Below are 13682 nucleotides of genomic sequence, written 5' to 3'. Positions count from 1 at the left end.
TGAGCAGTCATTCACGATGTGTGCGATGGTCTGGTCTGGATGTCCGCAGTCGCAAGCAGGGCTGTCTGTCATCCCCCTCTTATGCAGGTGATGGGCTGTTCTTGCAACGGACGTTTCTGACATATGGAGACACCAACTTACAGGCAGTTCTCAAGGACAGAACCTTTGCATAACCTGGGGACTGCCTTTTATTTTATTTTCTAAAAAGTTTATTTCCAGAAAAAGTTTCTGGATGCTTTTCCTATGCATCAATGTTGGGATGGGGCACTGTAGTTTTGTAAAGATTTTCTGTGTTTTTGTTGGGTGGGGCGTAGTTTCAGCCCTCATGCCTCAACTGATTGTGGTGCTTGAGACCCTGCTACCACTTGACTCAGTGGCCTTTTTCCACTCCCAGCCTCCTAAATCTGGAAAAGATAAGTTTGGGGGAAATTCAAAACAAGGGCAGTGGTTAAAGGCCACTCACTACACACAATAATCACAATCTACAGATCTAATTTTGGTGATGTTCCTCCCAAAGCCACATCAGTGATGATATGAGATCTGCTGATCACATGCATGCACACCTCTTGTTCACATACCCGTGCCCATAATGTCTCCATTCTCAACTTAGAAGGGTAAGAAATCTGCAAAAGATAAATCCTTATTTTTCTCCGTATAAATTGTTTAGTGACGAGCAATAGGGTGCATGAAAATATCTCTGAAGATATTTTAAATTATTAATGGTGTGTTGATGACAAGTTCATGTGGCATTCAGGAATTTTTTTATATCTTCCACATCACGTGTTCATCTGAAACCTTTTCTTGGAAGATTAGGTAGCTCATTCCAATAATTTCCTTGACATTTACACACCATGCCCAATATATCGCCATTTAATCTATCAGTTAGAGAAGAAATATCTGAAGGTATTAGCTGCTGAAACAATATCTTGGTCTTAGACACACAGTGCATATATGCTGTTCTACAAACGAGTGGAGACAGAAGAAGAAAATGGGAAGGAATACAGCTTTGATGTTTCACCAGAACTTTTGGAGGTAATGTAATCTTTTTGTGACCTATTGAGCCTACATATTAAAAAATAAGAACGATGTTCAAGGGAAAATAAACGATATTTCATCATTCTTAAATTGGTTGGAGATATATGCAGAGGTAAACATAAAATACAGAAAAGTTCAGGTCGGAAACTGTCCCTTTGGCGAACCATGTCTGCAGTGTCCATGATGCCCTATTGCATATGGTCCATATCCTTCTTTTCCCTCTCTGTTCCGGTGGAAGGATAGCCATGGTTGACAAGCAGCGTGGAAACACGGTGGTCAGTTTCCACACTGTATGACTCAATGGTAAAAGGGACGAGGGAGGACAGAAACGATGGCCATTCCACCAGTTCCCAAAGAGAAAGAAATAACTTGGACCCTTGCAGGTTCTGGGAACTACACAGCTAATTTAGAAGGCGTCAATATGGTCAAAGGATAAGGTGTTCAATGCAAGAATCAGTGTAGCCGAGCATAGAAGTGTGGTAAAGGAGATGGGCAATATGGGGATTGAGGGAAGGGCACTGCTTGGATCTTGTTCAGGAAAGATTTGCAGGGTTTTCCTGCTGTGAGGTGTTCGAGCGATTGGATGTACGACTGGTCTTCCTTTTTGTTTGGGACCAGGAAGCTAAAAGCTATCACTACTGATTGAGGGCATCAGATGTAAGGACAAAGGGGCTGGATAAGAGATGGATCAATTCAGTCATGTTTTGAAGATTTTACTTCTGAAGATCATCATTGAAACAATGACTCTACCAGTACAGTCCTGCTTGTGGATCCTCAGCAGAAAGTAGAAGTTGGCTCTTGAGTGATATGGAGCTTGAGGATGGGAAAGGATAAGGACGATCGCTCAAGCTAAGATCAGTGAATGTCTGAGAAATGGTGGCTAGTTATTAAGTGATGTGGTTGTTGTCGTAATAGAAGTATGAAGAAGGGCGAGGCCAATTCTGGAGTTGGTGTACAATTTTGGTCGCCTAATTATAGGAAGGATGTCAACAAAATAGAGAGAGTTACAGAGGAGATTTACTAGAATGTTGCCTGGGTTTCAGCAACTAAGTTACAGAGAAAGGTTGAACAAGTTAGGGCTTTATTCTTTGGAGCGCAGAAGGTTAAAGGGGGGACTTGATAGAGGTTTTTAAAATGATGAGAGGGATAGACAGAGTTGCGTGGAAAAGCTTTTCCCACTGAGAGTAGGGAAGATTCAAACAAGGGGACATGACATGAGAATTAAGGGACTGAAGTTTAGGGGTAACATGAGGGGGAACTTCTTTACTCAGAGAGTGGTAGCTGTGTGGAATGAGCTTCCAGTGAAGGTGGTGGAGGCAGGTTCGTTTTTATCATTTAAAAATAAATTGGATAGTTATATGGATGGGAAGGGAATGGAGGGTTATGGTCTGAGCGCAGGTATATGGGACTAGGGGAGATTATGTGTTCGGCACGGACTAGAAGGGTCGAGATGGCCTGTTTCCGTGCTGTAATTGTTATATGGTTATATGGCTTGCATTCAAGCCAGGATAAAAGTCAATGTGCCATACAGCAACTTCACATCATCAAGTTTGATAATAATGGGGTTCGATATAGTGAGGGGAGCACTGTAGATTCAGGTGGTTTGGCTGCAGCTTAGGGTGAGCAAGGTTAATGGAGATATCAAGGCAGCTGTTTGTGAAGAATGGATCTAGAGAAAGGCAGGCTGAACAGAGGAGAGAGGTTTCACAATCTAGTGTGATTAAAGAAGGGATATGCTACTGAAGAATTTTTTTTTTTAAAGATTAAACATTTAAGAATAGGGCAAAGCAAACCTCAAAATCTCAATGTTTATGCAAAATAAAATTTTAAGCATCCATCTTCCAAGAGTGTTTTTGGTGATCATATCTTTTTTAATTTAGTGGATCTGGCATGACAACATGCAGTTTCTCCAGGACAAGAATATCTTTGAACATACTTACTTTGGGTGAGTGCTTTGCAACATTAGATCACGTCTAGACCATTACAGAATCATGTTGGCATTATAATGCAAATTGCTTAAAACAAATTCTACAATTTCAGATTCATGTGGCAGTTGTGCAGCAGCATCCCAAGCACATTACCTGATCCAAAGGCTGTATCCCTTATGACTGCGAAGGTGAGACCTGGTTATTTGCATGGAAGTGTCATGGGTGTAAGGGAAAAGGGACCAGCTAAGAAGTGAAACAATTGAGTCAACTGTTGAGGAGATAGTGTCTGAGGGTTGCCATTGAAATGATGAATCTGCCTGGACAGTCCTGCTTGTGGATCCTCAGCAAGAAGGAGAAGCAATGTGGTTTAGAGACTCAGTGTGGGTGGGTGCTCTGAATCATTCATGGGCATTGATATACATCTAGCACCTTGGGAAATCGCTCACGGTGCTAAGGTCAATGGGAAACAGTAGCAATGTTACAAAATTTTGAGATTTAAAAAATCAAGTCTGCAATTTATCCCATCAGATAAAGCATAACAATAAGTTTAATTTGACACCTAATTCACTTTCATATCTCAAGTAATAAAAAAGTTATGTCCATTTTCATACTCGGAAATTAGCATCTTGTTCCCTATTGATTTTCTATGGACATAACAAAAAAGCTGTGATCGTGGACAGTCAAAAGCCCATAACCTTCTTAAAAATTAAGAGAACTGAATGAAATTTTCAGTTATCATAGATTGAAGCATTCTGAAACAAATATAAAATAATCTTACTTGGATGACCTGAAATTAAAGCATATAATTAGTTAGTTACCCAATTGTAGCTAATTTCAAACTTCAATTCCTAGATCTAAACATCTATCCATTTCTTAATAAATGATTAACATTTTTAAATAGCCCAAGTGTCCAAATAATATTCACAAATAATTCACAATAAAACATGATTTTTAAATCTCATTTACATCAATTTATAGGCCAAATGGAAGGAATTTCGTGTTCATTTGCTGTAAATTAAAGTCAATTAAAATCGGCTTTCTAGTGGGTTCCTGTGAACGCGTTGGTTTAGAACGTTCACATTGCGCTGGATTTGTGCCCTCAAGTGCCCAGAAAAATACTGCGGGATATAAAGAGCCCAAAATGAACTACTCGCTATAGAAAACTTTATATACAGGGTTATACACAAGCCCCATTTAATGTAAAAATAAGGTACATACCTTTAATTGTTTGCTTTATAAAACCCTGGGGCTGCGAGAGGTTGCGGAGTGAGGGAGTGATTTTTAAACTACTATAAATATTATACAAGGCCATAAAAACTAATAATACCTTTTGCGACGGGGTCTTTCAGCGATTTTCCGTTAATGATTTACTAGGCTGAACATTTTCGATTGGAACAGCCTAGTAAAAATCGCGTTTTAAACCCGCCCTCTCTAAACAGCACCAAAATCACACACACGGGGTAGGGCAGATGCTCAGACACGATTCAGGTAGGTTTTGTAACATACCTAGAAACAGTGGCTAGGTCGACAGTGATGTGGTTACTGTCTTAATAGAGGTACGAAGAAGTGTCAAGAGAGTTCCATTAGGCCAGAGTAAAGATCACTGTTTCATACAGCAACTACACTGTTCTCATCAACAGTTTCAGGAGATTTAAAAAATATTTTAGACTATATTTTTGTCTTCTCATACATAGTCTGAAGAAGGGAAACATCTATGTTCTTTGGAAATGCTCCCTGATCTGCTGAGTTGCTCCAGCACTTTGTTTATTTTTGTAAGTTCCTTGTTTCTACATTGTTGAAATGTATTTGTTTTTGATCATAGCTAAGTACCTCTTTCGTCCTGGAAACTTTTATCCACTCCAAAGAAAAGGTAAGTGCACATTTTTTAAATGTATCAGTATAAAACACACACACATAGTATAGTACATAAACACAGTGCAGGTATTTACTGAATTTAATTTCAGTTTTAATACAGTATTTATGGAATATTATATTTCTTTATACAATTTAGTGAAATTGCTGTACAATAAAAAATATAGCTCCAGTTCTCCATTAACCTGAAAAAATATATTGTTCAGAGCCAAGGTCAACATCTATGTTCCCAATATTTTTAGATTAGGTAGAAGACCAGTATTAGTGAACACATGGAGTGAAGAAAGTTAACTGCCTTTCTTGGGCATTGCTGTTAGATATGAATGTCTTTGGGATGTTTGCTAAAACTTTGTGGAGTCCAGATGCACATTTGGGTCCACCTCTCTATGGGATCACATTGCATTGCAATTTACTGGAATCAACAGAATAGTGTAGTGCAGGCATTTGACGTATTTACTGTAATCTAGTTGCTGATCATGTATAAAGTGGGAAGGTATCACCTAAAGATGTGAATTATTGATGCATGCCTTGATATGAGAGGAAATAATATTTTTCTATGTGGTTTCTGTGAATTCTCAATATCCTGCATCAAATCGACACACTTAACATGGCTGTTTGGGGATTGATTAACCAAAGCATTTTTGCAGAGAAGGGGAAATGTATTAGCAAATGTATACATTGACTGCGTAACTCTTTCTTTATTTATTGACCAGCTTGTCGATTTTAGCTCTCAGATGTATGCATATTCAAGTTGAACATATTTGTTTATTTAATAGCCCACTATGTTGCAATGGATTGAACTTTTGACAAAACAGTTTAACAACAGCCAGGCAGCCTGTGAGGTGAGAAACCTACTTTCTCAACAACTTTCTTCCAATTGGTACTGTATGGCTTAATGTTTTAAACAATATCGTGGCACTACTAGTGCTAATAAAAATGGCTTTGCTTAAATTGCCACAATTAAGATGATAATGCTCATTGGGTAACTTAAAATAGTCAAATTAACTCAATTTATGAGAGACATACAAGTACAATATTAATTTATTTATTGTTCAACAAGTTACGTAAAATTGATTTCAATAATTTTATTACAGTTAAGTCGTGCCTATTTGTTAAAATTCAGATTATGTGAAAAATATTTTGCAGGAAGAGACCTAGCATCCATAATTAACCTTTTTGTGGACAGAAAGTTTCCATCCTTTCACAAACTGTCCATCTATTCTCTTGAACTCTCCCAGTCTCTGCAACTTTACATGCTTGTTTTCTTATTTGTTTGGTTCTGATGAAGGATCTTTGAGCTATGATGTCAACTCCATTTATCTCTACATTGATGCTACTTGATCAGATTTCCAATACTTTCCATTTTTGTTATGAAACATGGTAATGGGAATAAAGTGGCTCGTTAACAGTCAGAGGCTGAGAACTAGTATGGAAATGGTGCTGTGAGGGACATACAGTGCATTCAGAAATTATTTAGACCACTTCACTTTTTCCACATTTTGTTATGTTACAGCCTTATTCTCAAATGGATTAAATTATTTTTTTAATCATTAATCTACACACAATACCCCAGAATGAAGAAGTGAAAACAGGTGTTTAGAAATTTTTGCAAAGTAATTAAAAAGAAATAACTGAAATGTCACATTTACATTAGTATGCAGACCCTTTGCTATGACACTCAAAATTGAGCTTTGGTGCATCCTGTTTCCATTGATTATCCTTGAGATGTTTCTCCAACTTGATTGGAGCCCACGAGTGGTAAATTAAATTGATTTTACATGATTTAGAAAGGCACACACCTGTCTATATAAGGTCCCGCAGTTGACAGTGCATGTCAGCGCAAACACCAAACCATGAAGACGAAGGAATTGTCCGTAGACCTCCAAGACAGGATTGTGTCGAGACACAGATCTGGGGAAGGGTATAAAACTATTTCTGCAGCATTGCATGCCCTGACCTTCGATCTGGTTATTTGGTCGTGTGGTTATGTCCGTTTCATTGTTAATGGGATAGTGAGAATTGTTTAAATGAAACTTTCAAAAGTAATGGAAACTTTATTTTTGTGTAATTTCAAAATTATATCTTGGTATTTTATCTGTGTAGTGGTTTTTGGATCGAATGGCTGATGATGATTGGTGGCCAATGCAAATTCTTATCAAGTGTCCAAATCAGATTGTGAGACAGGTATGAAGTGTTTAATATCAGTTGTAGTACATCTAACGAATAGATCATTTTTACGATACAGTTTCCTCATGTTGTACTGATTTATGAATTAGTATTAAGTTCAAGCTTGCTCTGAATAGAAACTATCAGGAATTAAATTGTTTCACTCAATAAAATATGATTATTAAAACCTTTCCCTTCAAACCTTACTTTGGGCTCTGCAGATGTTCCAGCGTCTATGCATTCACGTGATTCAGCGACTCCGACCAGTACATGCACATCTCTACTTACAGCCAGGAATGGAAGATGGGTAATGACAATCACTTCTCTATATCTGAATATATTTAGTAAAGGCTGCATTTTTGAATCCTTTATCAATTATTGAATGTATCCAATGTTATGGTTATGGATTAGTCTCGGGCAGTGTTACAGAAAAGATGAGAGAGCTGAGCTAATTTCTCTCCCCAAAACTTTTCTGATATTAACAATGCCTACAAATGACAACATGACATACAGTGACAGCTATGAATGATACATAAAACATTAAACATTAATAATAAAACATGTGAATTAAATAAAGTACCAGAGCAAAATAAGGCTACAGATTTTTGGTTATTGAGTAGAGCTACTACTCGAGGAAAAAAGCTGTTTTTATGTCTGACTGTGGCAGATTTGACAGTCCGGAGTCACCTTCCAGAGGGAAGTGATTCAAAGAGTTTGTGGCCAGGGTGAGAGGGGTCAGAGATGATCTTGCCCACTCGCTTCCTGGCCCTTGCAGTGTACAGTTTGTCAACGGAGGGAAGGTTGCAGCCAATAACCTTCTTAGCTGATCGGACGATTCGCTGCAGCCTCTGGGTGTCGTGCTTGGTAGCTGAGCCAAACCAGACCATGATGGAGAAGGTGATGACAGACTCTACGATGGCCATATAGAATTGGACCTTCATTGCCTGTGGCAGATTGTGCTTCCTCAGCTGCCTCTGGCAGTACATCCTCTGTTGTGCCTTTTTGACTGGAGTCGATGGTGGCCCCCCACTTAAGGTCCTTGGAGATGATTGTTCCCAGGAGCTTAAAAGACTCCACAGATGTGACTGTGGTGTTGTTGATGGTGAGTGGGATGAGGGGAGGGGGAGCTCTCCTAAAGTCTACAATAATTCCACTGTCTTAAGAGCATTGCGTTCCAGGTTGTTGAGATGGCACCAGGACGCCAGCTGTGACACTTCCTGTCTGTAGGCAGATTCTTCCCCATCCTGGATCAGTCCAATCAGGGTTGTGTCGTCCGCAAACTTGAGAAGCTTGACAGAGGAGTCAGTGGAGGTGCAGTCATTGGTCGAGGGAGGAGAGGAGAGACTATGCAGCCTTGCGGTGCTCCTATGCTGAGGTTCTGCGGGTCCGAGATGTGCTTTCCCAGCCTCACATGCTGCTTCCTGTCTGTCAGGAAGCTGGTGATCCACCGACAGAGGGGTTCAGGCACAGTCAACTCGGAAAGTTTGGAGTGTAGTAGCTCTGGCACAATGGTGTTGAATGCAGAGCTAAAATCAACAAACAAAACCCTGAAAATATATACCTGAAACAGTAGATGAGGTCGGAAAAGAGGTGTCAGAGGACCCTAAAATGTCACGTCAAAAAATTAAATGACAGTGTTAAACAACAGAGGCCAGACTGAATAGTAGTAATCTGGTTCTTCACCCTCAACACATTTGTGGCAGCCAATCCCACTAAGGGACCAGAGGTCTAGCACTCAACCCACCATCCATCTAACTCAGGTGCAGTCGCCCATTATCTCATACATATGTAGTGTTTTATTTTACTGTAGAACCACTTGTTTCCTCCGGATATCCTTCATAGGGGCCTTAAAAGAAGGGACCAATAATAACAGGCCCCCCACATGTAAAATATCAAAAGAATTGTATTGCGATTTCTGATCCCTTTTCCACTGCATCTGAGTTTTATAAACGCATTTTCTCTCTGTGTTTTTGCATTTATCAGCATTTTTTTGGTGTATAACGCAAAATGTTATGTAAATACATTCTCTGACAATTTACAAATGGATGTCAATACAACAGTTGGGCAGCACCATGGTAGATTGCCAGAATCTATTAGGGATTTACAGATTAATATAACTAAAGCCAGCATGTGTAGTATAGTCAGGAAATCCATGCCCTAGTTTCTGATTCCTAATCCTTTCCTGAATGTCTGCTTGAACCTAACCCTGTGCATACGTAGAAAAGATAACTTTGAATTTAAAGTTATGTTTGATTCTATTCAATTATAATTCACTGATATTTTGAGTGGACAAACTGAACTGGAGAAGTTGAATATTTATGTTTTCCATATGCAAGTTTCAATGCTTTCAGTTAATCGGCAAGAATATACTTGATTATCTGCATAATAATGCTGGAAATCACAATGAGCAACTATGGTGTAACATGACCGACCTGCCTTCTTTGCAAAAGTAAAGTGGTCAGTGAGGAAAGCATTTTTTTTAATAGAAAAATGGGTACTTTGATTTCCAAAAAGCCCTTTGATGTTCTATATTCGATGCTTTTGCAAGTTTACAGTGATAAATGCAACTGGTAGGCCAACTGAATGAATAGGTTTATTGGCCAAGTATGTACACATACAAGGAATTTGCCTTGGTGCTCCACTCGCAAGTAACAACACAACATACAGTAACAATTAAGAATGACACATAAAACATTAAACATTAATAATAAGACATCACAGTTTAAACATGTGAATGAAATAAAATAAAGCACAATGAGGCTACAGACTTTTGGTTATTGAGTAGACCTCCTCGTGGAAAAAGGCTGTTTTTATGTCTGGCTGTGATGGCTTTGACAATCCGGAGTCACCTTCCAGAGGGATGTGATTCAAAGAGTTTGTGGCCATGGTGAGAGGGGTCAGAGATGATCTTACCCGCTCGCTTCCTGACCCTTGCAGTGTACAGTTCGTCAATGAAGGGAAGGTTGCAGCCAACAACCTTCTCAGCTGATCGGAAGATTTGCTGTAGCCTCCGGATGTCGTGCTTTGTGGCTGAGCCAAACCAGGCCTTTTATGTATCTGCTCTTCAACTATGCTGCTCTTTGTGAAAGCACTTCCAACTTCCATCACCAGCTGCAAGAAGAAATCTTCCTGCTCCTTAGACAATGGTCAGCGGACCAATGACCTGAACGAGTTCTACTGCAGGTTTGATAAATATCCCCTCCCCAATCACCACTCCACACCTACTCACAGCCTGACTCCAATCTGGGCCCTCATTCACTACCCACTCTCTGTTTGCTGCCCAACATCAGTCTGGCCACTTCTCCATCACCAACACTAGAAATTGAGGAAGTGGAGAGGCTATTCAGAAGACAGAAAAGCCGGAAATCTCCAGGACCAGACAATGTTTCCCCCTCTACCCTCAAGACCTTCTGCAGTTTGCATACTGGGCCAATAGATGCTGTCAACCTAGGCCTGCACTTCATCCTCCAGCACCTAGACCACCAAGGGACCTATGCAAGGATTTTGTTTGTTCATTTTAGCTCTGCATTCAACACCATTGTGCCAGAGCTACTACACTCCAAATACATCCAATTGACTCTGCCTGAACCCCTCTGTCAGTGGTCATCAACTTCCTGAGAGACAGGAAGCAACATGTGAGGCTGGGAAAGCACATCTCGGACCCGCAGACCCTCAGCATAGGAGCACCGAAAGGCTGTGTACTCTCCCCTCCCCTTTACTCTCTCTACACCAACGACTGCACCTCCACAGACTCTTCTGTCAAACTTCTCAAGTTTACGAAAGACACAACCCTCTCCAAGGACCTTAAATGGGAGGCAACCATCGACTCAAAAAGGCCCAACAGAGGATGTACTTCCTGTGGCAGCTGAGGAAACACAATCTGACACGGGCAACGTCTGTGGTCCAATTCTATACAGCCATCGTAGAGCCTGTCCTCACCTTCTCCATCATGGTCTGGTTTGGCTCAGCCACCAAGCACGATATCCGGAGGCTATTACATAATGCAGTGGCATAGGTTTGATGCCCAAATATCACTTAACGGTGCTGCACATTAAAGCAGCATTGTATTAGTAAATCTCCCTGTGAGTAACGAGGATGGATTCTGGTTGTATGTGAGTAATCTTTAAAAGTGCTCTGCAGAATGAATATTTGGTCTTTAATATTAACATTCCAACACAGACAGTGCTATATCTTTAACTTTTTGAGCAATCATGTCAGATGTACTCTGCTGTAAGTGGGTGGCGGTTTCCTATTAAGCCTCAGCCAGTTAGTCATGTTGCCCCCATCAGTTGTCCTCATCTTGTAGCTTTTGAATGGATTTGTTTGCAGTTTGTGAACGTAGCTTCTACCTTCTATAGAAACAAGGAACTGCAGATGCTGGTCTACAAAAGCACACATAAAATGTTGGGGTAACTCAAAGGGTCGGGCAGCATCTCATAGGTGGCATTGCGGGTCGGGACCCTTCTTCAGACTGATTATAGGGAGGGGAAGAAAGCTGTAAGACGAAGGACAGTTCAAGGCCTGGCAGGCAATACGTTGATAGACACAAAATGCTGGAGTAACTCAGAGGGACAGGCAGCATTTCTGGAGAGAAGGAATAGGTGACGTTTCAGGTCGAGACCCTTCTTCAGACCCGACCTCTTTTCGTCTCGACCCGAAACGTCACCCATTCCTTCTCTCCAGAAATGCTGCCTATCCCGCTGAGTTACTCCAGCATTTTGTCTATGTTCGGTTTAAACCAGCATCTGCAGTTCCAAAAGGAGTGGGGGGTTTATAAGATGGAAGAAGGGAGAGAGGGAGGATTACGTAGTTAAAATGGTTAGATGGACCCCTCACCCATGTGTCCTGTAGTTTGGCTCTTGCTCCCCCTGCCCCCAGCGTGAAACAAGGATAGAGTTACCCTGGTCCTTCCCTTTCACCCCAACAGCCTCCACATTCAACAAATCATCCTCCGACATTTCCATCACCTCCAACGTGATCCCTCTACTGGTCACATCTTCCTATCCTCACCCCTTTCCAACTTCTGCAGAGATCGCTCCCTCAGCAACTCATTGGTTCACTCGTCCCTTCCCAACCTAACCACCCCCTCCCCAGGTAATTTCCCCAGCAACCACAGGAGATGCAACAACTAACCTTGTACCTCCTCCATCACCTCCATCCGGAGACCTTAGCTATCCTTCCAGCTGATCCAGAGGTTCACATGCACCTTTTCTCTCCTCATCTACTGCATCCGGTGTGTTCCCGATGTGGCCCCCTGTACATCGGCGAGACCCAGCATAGACTCTGACCGTTTCGCTGAACACATGCGCTCGGTCAACGAAGACCTGCTGGATCTCCCGGGTGCTAACCATTTTAACTCCTCTTCCCATTCCTCGACTGACCTTTCTGTCCTGGCCCTCCTCCATTGTCAAAGTGAAGCCACACACAAACTTTAGGAACAATACCCTATATGCTTGGGTATCCATGTTCTCCAGAGATGCTGTCTGACCCGCTGAGTTTTTCCAGCACTGTCTTCTGTCTGTGAATGCTTATTTCTTCCGTTGTAGTTGCATAATTCTGTTTAATATGGTAAAGCTTTTTTTTTAAAGTAGAATAAAGGAATTAAAACAAACATTAATTGTATTTTTAAAGTTTATTGCCCCTCGATCTTTCAACTATAGCAAGGACCTTCAGTGGTATACCACCATGAGATTACAGGACTTGCATAAATGTGATTTGTCGCGCAGAAACAACCCTTTAGTCTTGGTCGTCCGTAGCAGTGTTTCTAATCCACTCAAGCAAAGTCATGTTTGATTTAGTTTAGACATACAGCATGGAAACGGTTCCTTTGGCCCACTGAGTCCACGTCGACCATCGATCACACCTTTCACACTATTTCTATGTTATCCCACTTTCTCATCCACACCCTACACATTAGGGGAAGTTTTTTTTTTTAACTGAGGCCAATGAACTTACAAATCCACACATCTTTGATATTTGGGAGGAAACTGGAGCACACAGAAGAAATCCATCCGGTCACATGGAAAATGTGCAAATTCCACACAAACGTCACCCGAGATGTGGGTTGAACCCAGGTCTCTGGCAGTGAGCTTTTCCTACTATGTCACCCAAAATAAATGTTTTTCTTTTGCTTGTGTAACCCACTATTTCCTTCCCTCTCCAATGCTTTTCTAGCCTTCCCTTAAAGGTCTCACCCACTGCAGTGTTAGTAAGTTTATCATTCTCATTACTCTTTGAATAAATAACTTTATAGGTTTTTAGGTTTTGATTTTTAGGTTTTATTATTATTATTATTATTATTATTATCACTTGTACCAAGTTACAGTCTTTGTGTGCAAGTGTACAAATCTTTGTGTGCTATCCAATCAAATCAAATAATTCTAAACATAAATGCAAGCATGCCAAACTCAAGTATAATAGGTATACCAGAGGTCTACCAGAGATACAGAGCACAGACTATCAATCTCAGCATTGCAATGCAACTGTCCCCAACACCAAGTCCAATGTCCGCAATTGGATAGAGATGATTCGGACCGCATCCCAGCTATGGAAGGACCGTTCCGAAGAATGACTTTAAATTCCTAATCGGTGACCATCCTATATGTTGACAACCTCGAATTATGTTCTCTCCCCATAAATGGAAATATTCTGTATCCACTCTATCAAAACTTTATATAAGTT

The 13682-nt window shown here is 40.7% G+C and overlaps 1 protein-coding gene across 6 annotated transcripts in view; it reads left to right on the top strand.

Moving 5' to 3' along the window:
• The window catches only part of usp34 (ubiquitin specific peptidase 34), a 217205-nt gene that overhangs the window by 162500 nt on the left and 41023 nt on the right, over window positions 1-13682 (top strand). For all 6 annotated transcript variants that reach the window (XM_055639914.1, XM_055639913.1, XM_055639912.1 and 3 more), the window contains 7 exons: window positions 937-1032; window positions 2916-2980; window positions 3076-3151; window positions 4786-4833; window positions 5612-5677; window positions 6939-7019; window positions 7223-7308. In XM_055639914.1, the coding sequence (XP_055495889.1) occupies window positions 937-1032; window positions 2916-2980; window positions 3076-3151; window positions 4786-4833; window positions 5612-5677; window positions 6939-7019; window positions 7223-7308 (518 nt within the window). The remainder of the gene's footprint in view (window positions 1-936; window positions 1033-2915; window positions 2981-3075; window positions 3152-4785; window positions 4834-5611; window positions 5678-6938; window positions 7020-7222; window positions 7309-13682) is intronic.

This window comes from Leucoraja erinacea, chromosome 8 (genome assembly GCF_028641065.1).
Source record: "Leucoraja erinacea ecotype New England chromosome 8, Leri_hhj_1, whole genome shotgun sequence".
NCBI classification, from domain to species: Eukaryota; Metazoa; Chordata; class Chondrichthyes; order Rajiformes; family Rajidae; genus Leucoraja; species Leucoraja erinaceus.
This window is presented reverse-complemented; position numbering and strand designations above follow the sequence as displayed.